General features: G+C 43.8%; 1 protein-coding gene across 3 annotated transcripts in view; it reads left to right on the top strand.

The window, feature by feature from the left end:
• The first annotated feature begins 1401 nt into the window (after positions 1–1401).
• The window catches only part of UPF2 (UPF2 regulator of nonsense mediated mRNA decay), a 133650-nt gene continuing 122031 nt past the window's right edge, over positions 1402–13020 (top strand). For 2 of the 3 annotated variants that reach the window (XM_077471884.1, XM_077471882.1), the window contains exons 1-2: positions 1429–1609; positions 12385–12701. In XM_077471884.1, coding sequence (XP_077328010.1) covers positions 12400–12701 — 302 coding nt within the window. In that variant the 5' untranslated portion in view covers positions 1429–1609; positions 12385–12399. The other variant, XM_077471883.1, reaches the window with a different exon arrangement.

Here is a 13020-nt window from a genome sequence, read left to right as displayed (position 1 = left end):
TATCCAATTTCTAAATGGCTGCATTTCTAAATTTCAAAAGCCAATATAAAAGGAATAGTAGCGTTAAAAAAAAAAAAAAAAACACTTGTGGGTTTAAAGAAGCGGTCCAAAAAAAAAAATTAAAAGCCAGCAGCTACAAATACTGCAGCTGCTGACCTTTAATAAATGGACACTTAACTGTTCCAGGGTCCAGTGAAGTTGGCAGCCAAAGCCAATCAATCGCTCGGCTCTGGGCAGCTGCCGCCATCCTCGGTGAGGGAATCAGGAAGTGAAGCGTTGCGGCTTCACTTCCCGGTTCCCTACCGCGCATGCGAGAGTTGCGCTGAGCGTCCTAACTGGTCCCCTCTATATCCTGGGACCTGTGTTTCCCAGGAGACAGCGGGAGGGTGATGGGAAGGGGCGTGACTCCCGTGGGAGTCTATTCCCAGAAGTGGGTGCAGGTAACTGCACCCCCCTCCCCTGAAAGGTGCCAAATGTGACACCAAAGGGGGGGTCCGAAAAGTGGAGGTTCCATTTTTGTGTCCTATGCTTCCATACTTTTGCCGATAGGTGTCCCTCATTCCCATCTCAAAAGGTTGGAAAGTATATTGTACATAAAGTAATCATTTGCGGAGGTTCCCTGACTGTATATTTCTAGGGTTCCTCCATGTTAAAAAGATAGAGAAAAGCTGCCGTTCAGTTTCTGTGACCAGCAACTTCTCTCCCATGAGCCAGCAAGCCCTCACTCAGCTCCTCTCCCGTGAGCCAGCAATCCCCCACTCAGCTCCTCTCCCGTGAGACAGCAAGCCCCCACTCAGCTCCTCTCCCGTGAGACAGCAAGCCCCCACTCAGCTCCTCTCCCGTGAGACAGCAAGCCCCCACTCAGCTCCTCTCCCGTGAGACAGCAAGCCCCCACTCAGCTCCTCTCCCGTGAGACAGCAAGCCCCCACTCAGCTCCTCTCCCGTGAGCCAGCAATCCCCCACTCAGCTCCTCTCCCGTGAGACAGCAATCCCCCACTCAGCTCCTCTCCCGTGAGACAGCAAGCCCCCACTCAGCTCCTCTCCCGTGAGACAGCAAGCCCCCACTCAGCTCCTCTCCCGTGAGCCAGCAATCCCCCACTCAGCTCCTCTCCCGCGAGCCAGCAATCCCCCACTCAGCTCCTCTCCCGCGAGCCAGCAATCCCTCACTCAGCTCCTCTCCCGCGAGCCAGCAATCCCTCACTCAGCTCCTCTCCCGCGAGCCAGCAATCCCTCACTCAGCGCCTCTCCCATGAGCCAGCAATCCCTCACTCAGCTCCTCTCCCAGTGTAGTATACAAGTGGATGTACTTAGAGTCACGTGACACCAACCCACATCCTCCCTCACCGAGAGTCACCTGCCAGAAGGGGGCCTTCGCTATCTGTCCGTTATACTGCCTGCACAGAAATAAGAACACCATAGGAAGTAAGAGCGGCAACATAATTAAATAACCCTGTCTGCCCTTTCCCGCTGAGCTGTCCTATTGAAATAATCCTGAGCTGCTTTGTGGTCAGACGTGTTGTGCCTACTAAGGACAGGCAGCGGTGCGTCGGTCCTGATGACGGGGTCCTGGCGGTGGAGTGGTGAGGGGAGCGAAGTGTTTACAATTGAGGTAAGAGGGTCGGTGGTCGGGTTCCGTGTTCGGGGCATGGTACTAATGGATGATTCGGGGGAGGGAGGGCGCAGCTGCTCCGTCGTACATGGACGAGGCCTATGAAATAGTCGGGTCCGCCGTCCTGGGCTTCATGGTTCTGCCGCTTCCTGTCATCTCCTGGGCCGCACGAGTAGCTGCTGGGGGTGTGAGCGCTATAGGAGCTCTATGAGGGTAATGAGACCCAGGGAGACCGCGATAAGGCTGCTCTGTGTGTAGAAGTAAAGATATATGTAGTGCAGAAGTGTGACAGGTGTGCTGCCTGCTGGAACGACCCCCCTCTCCAGTCATTTATAGTCCAATCATTTGCAGGCTCTGACCCCTCTTTATTTGTCGGCACTGTTCAATGATTGGATCGTGTGTGTTGTGTGAACAGCCTGTCTGTTGTATATACTGAGCCTCCGCAGTGCTGGGCTCCCATGGACAACGGCGATTGGCCAGAAGGATCCAGCTGGACTTGTTCAGCTTCGTTCTGCTGAAGTTTATATTTCCATGCAAAGGCTTTAAGCCCCGTACACACGATCAGAATATGGTACAAAAAAATACCGCTTCTGCGATAATCTGATCATTAGTGCACTGCTTTCTGCGATACGGCACTGCCTTACTTCAACTAACAATTGCGCAGTTGTGTAACACTGTACCAGATAAAATTGATGTGGGTTTTTTTTTCACAAATATCTTTCTTTTGGTGGTATTTGATCACCTCCTGCGGGTTTTATTTTTTGCACTATAACCAAAAAAAAAAAAAAAAAAAAAAAAGACAAACCATTTTGGGGAAAAAAAAAAGTTTTACTTTCAGCTATAAAATATATCCAATAAAACTGTTTAAATTTTCTTCAAAAACTTAGGCCAATATGTATTCTGCTACATATCTTTGGTAAAACAAATCCCAATAAGTGTATTGATTGGTTTAGACAAACGTGTGTGTGTGTGTTGGTGTTTTTTTTTTTTTAAATCGCGTCTCGAAAAAACGATGGGATATGCACTAGGGATGAGCGCCGACGTATTCGCACACTGCACGTGCAGAGCCCGCCAGGAAATCAGCGCAGCATTGCGCCAATCATAGGCAGTGAGACACTTCCCGATCCCTTCAGTTGCGCATCAGGGCATTGTCTCACTGCCTGTGATTGGCGCAGCACTGCCCCAACTTCCTGGTGGTCTCTGCACGTGGAGTATGCGAAAACACCGGAGCTCACCCTTAATATACACTATATTACCAAATGTATTGTTACACCTGCCTTTTACACACACATGAACTTTAATGACATCCCAGTCTTAGTCTGTAGGGTTCAATATTGAGTTGGCCCACCCTTTGCAGCTATAACAGCTTCAACTCATCTGGGAAGGTTGTCCACAAGGTTTAGGAGTGTGTCTATGAGAATGTTTGAGCATTTTTCCAGAAGAGCATTTGTGAGGTCGGGCCCTGATAATGGATGAGAAGGTCCACTCTAATTCATCCCAAATCTGTTCTATTGGGTTGAGATCAGGACTCTACCCCAAACTCGCTCATCCATGTCTATGGACCTTGCTTTGTGCACTTGTGTTTTATTGGAACAGGAAGAAGCCATCTCCAAACTTCTTCCAAAGTTGGGAGCATAAACCTTGCCCAATATGTCTTGGCATGCTGATGCTGTAAGAGTTCCCTTCACAGGAAGGAAGGGGCAAAGCCCAACCCCTGAAAAACAACCCCACACCATAATCCCCCCTCCACCAAATGATTTGGGCCAGTGCACAAAGCAATTTCCATAAGGTCTTGACTTCGACCCAATAGAACATCTTTGGAATGAATTGAAGTGGAGACAGGCCTTCTCGTCCAGCATCAGTGGCTGACCTCACAAATATGCTTCTGGAAGAAAGGTCAAACATCCCCCTAGATGCGTTTCTAAACTTTGTGGACAGCCTTCCCAGAAGAGTCGAAGCTGTTATAGCTGCAAAGGGTGAGCCAACTCAATATTGAACCCTACGCACCGAGACTGCGGTACCATTAAAGTTCATGTGCGTGTAAAGGCAGGCGTCCCAATACTTTTGGTATAGTGTATTTATGGAATTTTTTTACTAGTGATGTCGATCAGTGACTTTATAGCAAGACTGTGATATTGAGGTGGACAAATCAGACACTGACACGTTTTTGGGAACCAGTGACACTAATATAGTGATCAGTGCTAAAAAAAATATGCACCATCACTGTACTAATGACACTGGCAGGGAAGGGGTTAACATTGGCAATCAAATGAGTTCCTAACTTGTGCTTTTTCACTGTGTGTGCTGCTTTTACTATAGAAAGGCATTGATTAATGCTTTGCAGGAACATAGGATCAACACCTTCCTTAGTAACAACGGCAATCTGTCTAGTATACAGTGCCTTGCGAAAGTGTTCGGCCCCCTTGAACTTTTCAACCTTTTGCCACATTTCAGGCTTCAAACATAAAGATATAAAATTTTTATTTTTTGTGAAGAATCACCAACAAGTGGGACACAATTGTGAAGTGGAACGAAATCTATTGAATTTTTTGAAACTTTTTTAACTAATAAAAAAATGAAAAGTGGGGCGTGCAAAATTATTCGGCCCCCTTGCGTTAATACTTTGTAGAGCCACCTTTTGCTGCGATTACAGCTGCAAGTCGCTTGGGGTATGTCTCTATCAGTTTTGCACATCGAGAGACTGAAATTCTTGCCCATTTTTCCTTGCAAAACAGCTCGAGCTCAGTGAGGTTGGATGGAGAGCGTTTGTGAACAGCAGTTTTCAGCTCTTTCCACAGATTCTCGATTGGATTCAGGTCTGGACTTTGACTTGGCCATTCTAACACCTGGATACGTTTATTTGTGAACCATTCCTTTGTAGATTTTGCTGTATGTTTGGGATCATTGTCTTGTTGGAAGATAAATCTCCGTCCCAGGATCAGGTCTTTTGCAGACTCCAACAGGTTTTCATCCAGAATGGTCCTGTATTTGGCTGCATCCATCTTCCTCTCAATTTTCACCATCTTCCCTGTCCCTGCTGAAGAAAAGCAGGCCCAAACCATGATGCTGCCACCACCATGTTTGACAGTGGGGATTGTGTGTTGAGGGTGATGAGTTGTGTTGCTTTTACGCCAAACATATCGTTTTGCATTGTGGGCAAAAAGTTGGATTTTGGTTTCATCTGACCAGAGCACCTTCTTCCACATGTTTGGTGTGTCTCCCAGGTGGCTTGTGGCAAACTTTAGACGATGAATATCTTTGAGAAATGGCTTTCTTCTTGCCACTCTTCCATAAAGGCCAGATTTGTGCAGTGTACGACTGATTGTTGTCCTATGGACAGACTCTCCCACCTCAGCTGTAGTTCTCTGCAGTTCATCCAGAGTGATCATGGGCCTCTTGGCTGCATCTCTGATCAGTCTTCTCCTTGTCTGAGCTGAAAGTTTAGAGGGACGGCCAGGTCTTGGTAGATTTTCAATGGTCTGATACTCCTTCCATTTCAAAATGATCGCTTGCACAGTGCTCCTTGGGATGTTTAAAGCTTGGGAAATCTTTTTGTATCCAAATCCGGCTTTAACCTTCTCCACAACAGTATTACGGACCTGCCTGGTGTGTTCCTTGGTCTTCATGATGCTCTCTGCGCTTTCAACAGAACCCTGAGACTATCACAGAGCAGGTGCATTTATACAGAGACTTGATTACACACAGGTGGATTCTATTTATCACCATCAGTCATTTAGGACAACATTGGATCATTCAGAGATCCTCGCTGAACTTCTGGAGTGAGTTTGCTGCACTGAAAGTAAAGGGGCCGAATAATTTTGCACTCACCACTTTTCAGTTTTTATTTGCTAAAAAAGTTTAAAATATCCAATAGATTTCGTTCCACTTCATAATTGTGTCCCACTTGTTGGTGATTCTTCACAAAAAATTAAAATTTTAGATCTTTATGTTTGAAGCCTGAAATGTGGCAAAAGGTTAAAAAAAAGTTCAAGGGGGCCGAATACTTTCGCAAGGCACTGTACATGGGCAAACCGCCGTTCTGGCTCTCTGCCTAACGATTGGTGGGGACCAGTGGACTTTGAGTCCACGGTGCCCGCAGATTAGCTCCCGCTGTGTCTGATCACAGCAGGAGTGGGTTTCTGGCAGGCACACGTGCGCGCCCCAGACTCAGAAGTACAGGATCACATACTGTGAACATGATCCTGTACAGGAGAGCCGCCTTGCCTATGTACAGTATACTGTCGGCAAGCGCTTGATCAGGACAATTTTCGTACGAAAATCCAATACAAATATATTGCATTACTTCTTAATTTTTATTCTGTCGTACGGGAATTTTCGTACTTTTTGTAACGTATTTGTTTTCGATATGAAGACTAGCATGCAAAAAAAAGCAGATGATCATTCATCATGTCTACTAGGCTTTAGACAGGTGTAAAAAAAAAAAAAAAAAAATGCTGTTAAAGAATGCTTTCAGAAATTAATATTAATGTTAGTAGTTCATTTAATTTCCATTTTGTTAATTGATAAAAATAGAAGAGAAATCCAAATCTAATCAATATTTGGTGTGATCACACTTTGCCACCGCATTCATTCTTCTAGGTATACTTGCACACATATTTTGAAGGAACTTGGCAGGTGGGTTGTTCCAAACATCTTGGAGAACGAACCACAGATCCTCTGTAGATGTAGGCTGCCTCAGATCCTTCTGTCTCTTCATGTAATCCCAGACAGACTTGATGTTGAGATCAGGGCTCTGTGGGGGCCAAACAATCACTTCCAAGACTTTGTTACGCTGACGATAGTCCATGAAGTATTTCTAAAGGCAAAACTTTTAGGTTTCGGTTGAGGGGAGAGGGATTAGAACTCCTTTTTGTGTTTGTTTTTTATTTATTTTTTATTTTGCTGTCTGTGCCCCCATTAAGGAGATTCGCCCTCTCCATTTGTCCTGTTTACCATGATCATTGATTGTGAAAGTAAAAGCCCAAATTTTGAGTTGTCCCCAGAAAAGTAATAGAGGGTAAATCTTCCAATGAGGACACTAGTTCTGGGGACCTAGAGGTCCCCAATGGATTTCCTTTTCACTTTCTGTTTTGGCTATGGGACAGGAAGCAACGGGAAATCTCCCCAATGAAACAAAGATAGCAAAAAACAGGGAACCTCCCTTCATCTAAAATGAAATAAGATTTTTGCCTGTAGTTCCACTTTAATGACATTGGCTGTATGTTTGTTTGGGGTCCTTGTCCTGCTGAAGAATACATTTGGGATCGATCACATTCCTCCCTGATGGTATGGCATGATAGATACGTATCTGCCTGTTTTTCTCAGTATTGAAGACGCAATTGATTCTGATCAAATCTCCAACTCCATTTGTAGAAATGCAGCTCCAAATTTGGCTCCACCATGCTTCACTGTTGTCTACAGACACATTAGTGTATCGCTCTCCAGCCCTTTGGTAAACAATGTGCCTTCTGCTACAGCCAAATATTTCACATTTTGACTCCTTCAGACCACCTGCTGCTATTCTGAACCCCTTCTTATGCTTTCATGCATAGTTGAGTCACTTAAGTTTTGTTTCCACGTCAGACGTATGGCATCTTTGGCTGCAATTCTTCCATGAAGACCACTTTTCTGGCTAGACTTCTCCGGAAAGTATATGGTTGTACTGGGATCTCACTGGTTTCTGCCAGTTCTGTGCTGATGGCACTGCTGGACATCTTTTGAAGGCAAGTAAGCATGGCGTGTCTTTCATCTGCTACATTAAATTTCCTTGGCTGACAACTGTGTCTATGGTAGTCAACATTGCCCATTTTCTTTCTGCTTTGTCAAGAGCTTGACCAGCACACCTTTAAACCCCCATCTGCTTTGAAATCTTTGCCTGGGAGAGACCTTGCTCATGCAATATAACTACCTACCTTGTGTCTTGTTGCTGTACTCAGCCTTGCCATGCTGTATGACCTGTGACCTGAGATTGTCTTTCACAATCTCACGTTAGTAGCAGAGTTTGACTGTTCCTCATTCAATTTTCAGCCTCCCACACAGCTGTTTCAATTTACATATATTGATGATCATTAGTACCTGCTTGGTATGACTGGTTAATCGTACAGCGGATACTAAAGCTGGCCATACACCTATAGATTATCTGCAGATTTTCTATGGTTAGATGGAAAAAGTGGGAGATTCCTCCATCCACACAGTTTAGCAAACATGGAGAAATCTGTTGTACTTTTTCCATCTAACCATAGAAAATCTGCAGATAATCTATAGGTGTATGGCCAGTTTAAGGCCTCCTGCACACTGGATGTTTTTGGCTTCAGATGTTTTTTTTTCTAGTCTATGAATTCCCCATCATGTTATCTATGTGTCCATGCACACAGGCTGTTATCAGCAGTTTTTGGCTGGGGCGTTTTTAAAAACCAAAACAAAGCTAGTGGGTTCTGAGAGGAGTTTTTCAGATGATAAACGCTCAAAAACATGGCTCACCAGCGTTTTTGTTTTTTTTTCATGGTTTTTGACCCATTGAAAATAAATAAAACGCTAACGTGGAAAAACACTAATAAAAGCTATTGGAAAAAAAACTCGCTGCAAAGCTACTGGTGTTTTTATAACATTATTTTAATGTCCAGTGTGCAGGAAGTCTAATAATTCAAAATCGTGACTGTGCAAGTGTAAAGCCCAATACACACTATCAGATTTATTTATTTTTGCTGATATTTGTCTTCAGATTTACCAAAACCATGTAGTACAAGGACCTGCCTAAATGCATACAAATTGAAACTCCTAAGGTTTTCCCTCATATTATATGGTTTTGGTAAATCTTAAGGAAAAAATCAGCAGAAAATCTGATGGTGTATATGGGGCTTAGGAATTGATGCTGGTTTCAAAGCCAAAGTGTAGTCACGCCAAATTTTTGAAAGTGTTCTTCTACAGCATTTCTTCATACCTGACTAAAAGTTTTGTACAGTAATGTGTGTGTGTGTGTGTGTGTGTGTGTGTGTGTATATGTCTCTGTCTCTATCGGGATGACTGAGTATAAGAGTGCCAACATCCCTCAAATTACAAAACTATCCACCAGAACAATATTGTGACTTTTCAGGGACTAAAAGGACAAAAAATAAATAAATAAAAACTGTAATTTTATGTACAATGAAAGCATATAGGCCCCTGATGCCCAGTCTGCATCCCTTTGGCACTTTGTGTACAGCCCTCAGGGCTCCTGTAAGCGCTAATCTTTTTCCCTATTGCCCTGTTATAGCTATGATTTCTAGCAGTCTTGTATAATGTCACCAGTCTATTACTGTCTAATGTTCTAATGTACTGTGTGATGAGAATCCTGTTTACCTGTGGATGTTTTTTAACAGAATAACCGTTAAGGGTTTACTTACCTGTTTGTGCGCACACACACACACACACACACACACACACACACGTTCACATTTATTGGAAGCTTATAAAATGACTTTTGTTCTTTAAACCATTTTTTAGGTGGGATGTTTTCCAATAGTCTAGCTTTTCATTATGTTAGGTGTGTCTTACTGCTAAATCTCTGGCTTTTGATCGTTATGGGATTGCTTTATCCCTTTCTTCTAAAGAGTTAATTGTGTTTTCATATGATGGAAGTCAACATTAATTCGGAACATCGTATTACCTGTAGTGGGTGTATACGATACCCAATTAAGCCAAATCGTGGATATATATATATCCGCGATTTGGCTTAATACATTTTATTGCCACCCTACTTTGAAGTCTCTGGCTTTCACTGCCTTACTGTAGTATCCCAGATCCATAGGATAGGGGTGTTCTAAGCTATCCCTAAGCTTTAAGTTAGATAATCAACGTGTTTTTTCCTTCTTGCCTAATAAACGTGTTTCTCGTGGTGAGACAAAGAAATCCCAACCCAGGAAGTCCTCCTGTACCATCAAGGGCCAAGTTTAGTAATTAGCAGTATTGACTGCTTGCCCTCACGTTTGCTAACTTTCATGGCATAGCTGTTGAGGTCCGGGTTCTAGACTAAATTAGCTCATGGATTATTCCGTGTTTGTGTTTTTGTTCCCCCATCCACACACTTAAGCTGGCCATAAATTGTGCAAATTTCTTTCCTGCAACCACAGGTTGACAGGGGATCGGCAATTGTCTTCTCCCAGTGGGGGAAGTGGTTTCTGCTGGTAGACAGTGATTATTGCTACAGGCTATAGCAGCCACTAACCATAATTGCAAGAGAATCTGGCAGGCTGGTTGTACCCAAGTTGATCGATCAATTTGGTATGTTCAGCCTGCCTATTAACGGTGCAAATCTCAGCTGGTTTCTGCTGAACCGGCCCAGATTTGAACTATGTATGGCCGGCCTTCAGGTGGCTGGGGGCTGAGCTATTGTGTTCTTGCGGGGAGGCGGGGTTTGACTTTCCCCGCTGTTAGAATACACCGATCAGCGCTGCAGAATAAAGTCTCTGGTGCGGAAATTTATCTGACAGGCTGGTTGTACAGAAGTCGATTGGTAGATCGACTTCTGTACAACCCCATACGTAATACATGTATCAAAATTTGGCCAGTCTCTGGTAAACCAGTTGAATTTCAATTCATGTATGGCCGGCTTTAGGTGCGGATCTGTTTTTCCAATGTACATATACATAGCAATGCTAGGAACCCCTCCCAAGGTTTTTTTTCTTGATAAGTGTAGTTTTCATAAGACAAATCAAGGAATTTCTATCCCAAGATATTCTCAGTGGGACACAATTTGCCCTTTCTCCAATCCAGTCTAGATCATACTTTTGCCTTGGATACTATTTAAGGCCTGGGTCGGTAACACGTTGATCGTGGGCTACTTGTCGACTTTGGGTAGGTGACAGACTGGGAACGTGTCTGCGCCGCCAATCCCTGCTATTGCAAGCTGCCTGTCTCTCTTTCCGCCCTCGGCCTCCTCTGCCGCACCTTTTGGGTTCTCCTCTCTCCCTAGCCTCCTCTGGTGCTGTGAACACCGGAAAGCCAGAGGCATCTTTGACTTTTCAAGTAGATTTCCATCTCTCATAGGTTGCTTACCCCTGATTTATGGCCTCTTCTTGACTGGCAGTGTTATTTCTTGAGGGGTTTACATACCGTATTTGCCGGTGTATAAGGCGAACTCCTATTTTTCAAGTGAAAACATTTGGTTTGGTTTTGGGCAATACTCGCGGTATAAGACTACCCCCCTTCTGAGGCAACATCATTTAAAAAAAACATTAGAACCATTAAACGCAAAGCAAGAATGCCAACTACCCATCCGCCATGCTGTGATATGTCATAAAGTAAATCAAACAATAATAACACAAACAGATCTATTGAATGCCACAACGCTGGAAAGTAGAATTTTTCACTAACCAAACCTATACCACTTTTGGGTTACGTTCTATGGGAATTGTCCACCAAAATGCATTTAATAACCCCCCCTGTCATATGTCCCAGATTTATCTGTGCCTTTGAGGTCCCAGGCACCCAAGAGGGAAACGGCAGGATGTATAGTAGTAGGAGATCAGTGAATGGATTTACCCAGGGAAGTATGGTGAGCGGTGTATTCTTTTAATGAATACAACGCCTGCTTGGATTGGCAGAGGCTGTAGCATCATCAGCCCTTGCCTCTCTCACTCTCTCTCAAAGCCAATCCGAGCAGACTACTCTATGTAGCCTGCTCGGATTGGCAGAGTTTTACTCCAATCCAAGCAGGCTCTGTATTCATTAATAGAATACATCGCTTGCCGGGATTGGCTCAGCAGCGTATACTGTTGGTAGCTGAAGCCACATACAGTATTAGCAGACATTTGGGGGCTGACATCCATCGGGCAGCATTGTATACCCGGCGTATAAGACGACCCCCAATTTTTGGCCATTTTTTTTTTTTTAAGTGTAAAAGGTAGTCTTATACGCCAGTAAATACAGTATACTTTCTTGAATAACCCCTTGTACTGAGTGTTGCTCGCAATCTTACTGATTTGTCCAGCTGGCAGTCTGAGATCTTACCTACTTATTTCTGATCACTGGTTTCTGTGTCAAAACTTTCCACAGTGTTACCCTTTTCTTTTGTCAGCACCTATGGAGCAAGTTTTTCTGTTGATGGCTTTCTTGTTTAGAACCTATTCTGGTGCAATAGAGACAGATTGTTTCCTGGGCCTTTTTTTTTTTTTCTACTTTTTTTTTTTTTTTTCCTATATTCCAGTTACCCTATATACCAATAATATAATATGTACCTCTTTTGCAGAAAAGAAAAAGCTTTCTCTTTGTCCTACACCAGGTGTTGCCTCAGTGTCCTGTAGAAACTCCTCCAGTAGCTGTCCTGAATTTGGTTTTCAGAAAGGGGGAAACAGTAGAAGGAAGTAGTTCAGCAGTTGACCTCATTAACGCACATCCTGTACCTGTCCTCCCCTTAGCTAGGACATCACTCCCACCGCCTCTGCACTCTGCGATCGCCGTTCTTACTAAATACACAGCTATCGTGTTTTTTGTTCCCCCCCCCCCCATCTTTCCTTTTATCTTGCATATATTTGACAGAGTGTGCAGGAGCTGAGTGATCAGATAACAGCCCATGTGGAGCAGAGCTGCTGTTAAAAAAACAAAAACAAAAAAAAAACTGTGTCCTGGAAGTCTGTAATGTACACTATACAATCTAATTGTGTGTGTGTGTGTGTGTGTATATATGTATATGTGTATATATATCTATATCTCTCATAGAAGAAAATGATGTTGCCTATGGTGGCTATATGATTGCTTTTGTTTCTTAATGTCCACATATTTTACTTTTTTTATCCCAGTTTTAGTTTGTAAAAATGCCAGCTGAACGTAAGAAGCTACCCAGCATGGAGGAGAGAGATTCTGTTAGAGATTGTAGTGAGAAAAGGCCAACCAGCAGCAGAGAGCGAGCAAAAGATGAGAAGTCGGGCAACAAAAGAGACCAATCCAAGGCCACTGAGGAGAAGAAAAGGAAACCTGATGATGAACGACGCAAGAAAGAGGATAAGGATGTAGGAAAGAAAGAGGATGCTGTAGGGAAAACTGAGGAAGAAGAAAAACAAGTGCAAGATGATCAGAAGAAAGCTGATGATCAAGAAGCTGCTGCAAATCAGTTAAAGTAAGACCTCTTTTGTTATAGTTTTTAAATGAAAGAAATAACTGGAGTCTTGTTAATGAGGTATGTAGCACCAGGTGTAACTTCATAATCCGTGACGCCTGTAAAATCGCAGTATGTTTTTGGTTTCTTTTTTTTTCACCGGTGAAGAACTTTTCTTTCTTTCATAGTCTCCTAAATTGCTGCAGTACCAATCCCAGCTGCAGCTGTCCCCTGCCACCTCTAAGATGGAGAATTGAGCGATCAAACACTGCTGATTGCTCAGCTCTCTGTCTTCAGCCTGCAGAGAGCTGGTGACTCTCAGTAGCGCCCTGCTCTGCCC

Source organism: Lithobates pipiens, unplaced genomic scaffold, assembly GCF_037356315.1.
Source record: "Lithobates pipiens isolate NorthernLeopardFrog02 unplaced genomic scaffold, aLitPip1_a1.2 Scaffold_8, whole genome shotgun sequence".
Taxonomy (NCBI): domain Eukaryota; kingdom Metazoa; phylum Chordata; class Amphibia; order Anura; family Ranidae; genus Lithobates; species Lithobates pipiens.
Note: the sequence above shows the minus strand (reverse complement) of the source record. Positions and strands in the feature narration are given on the sequence as shown.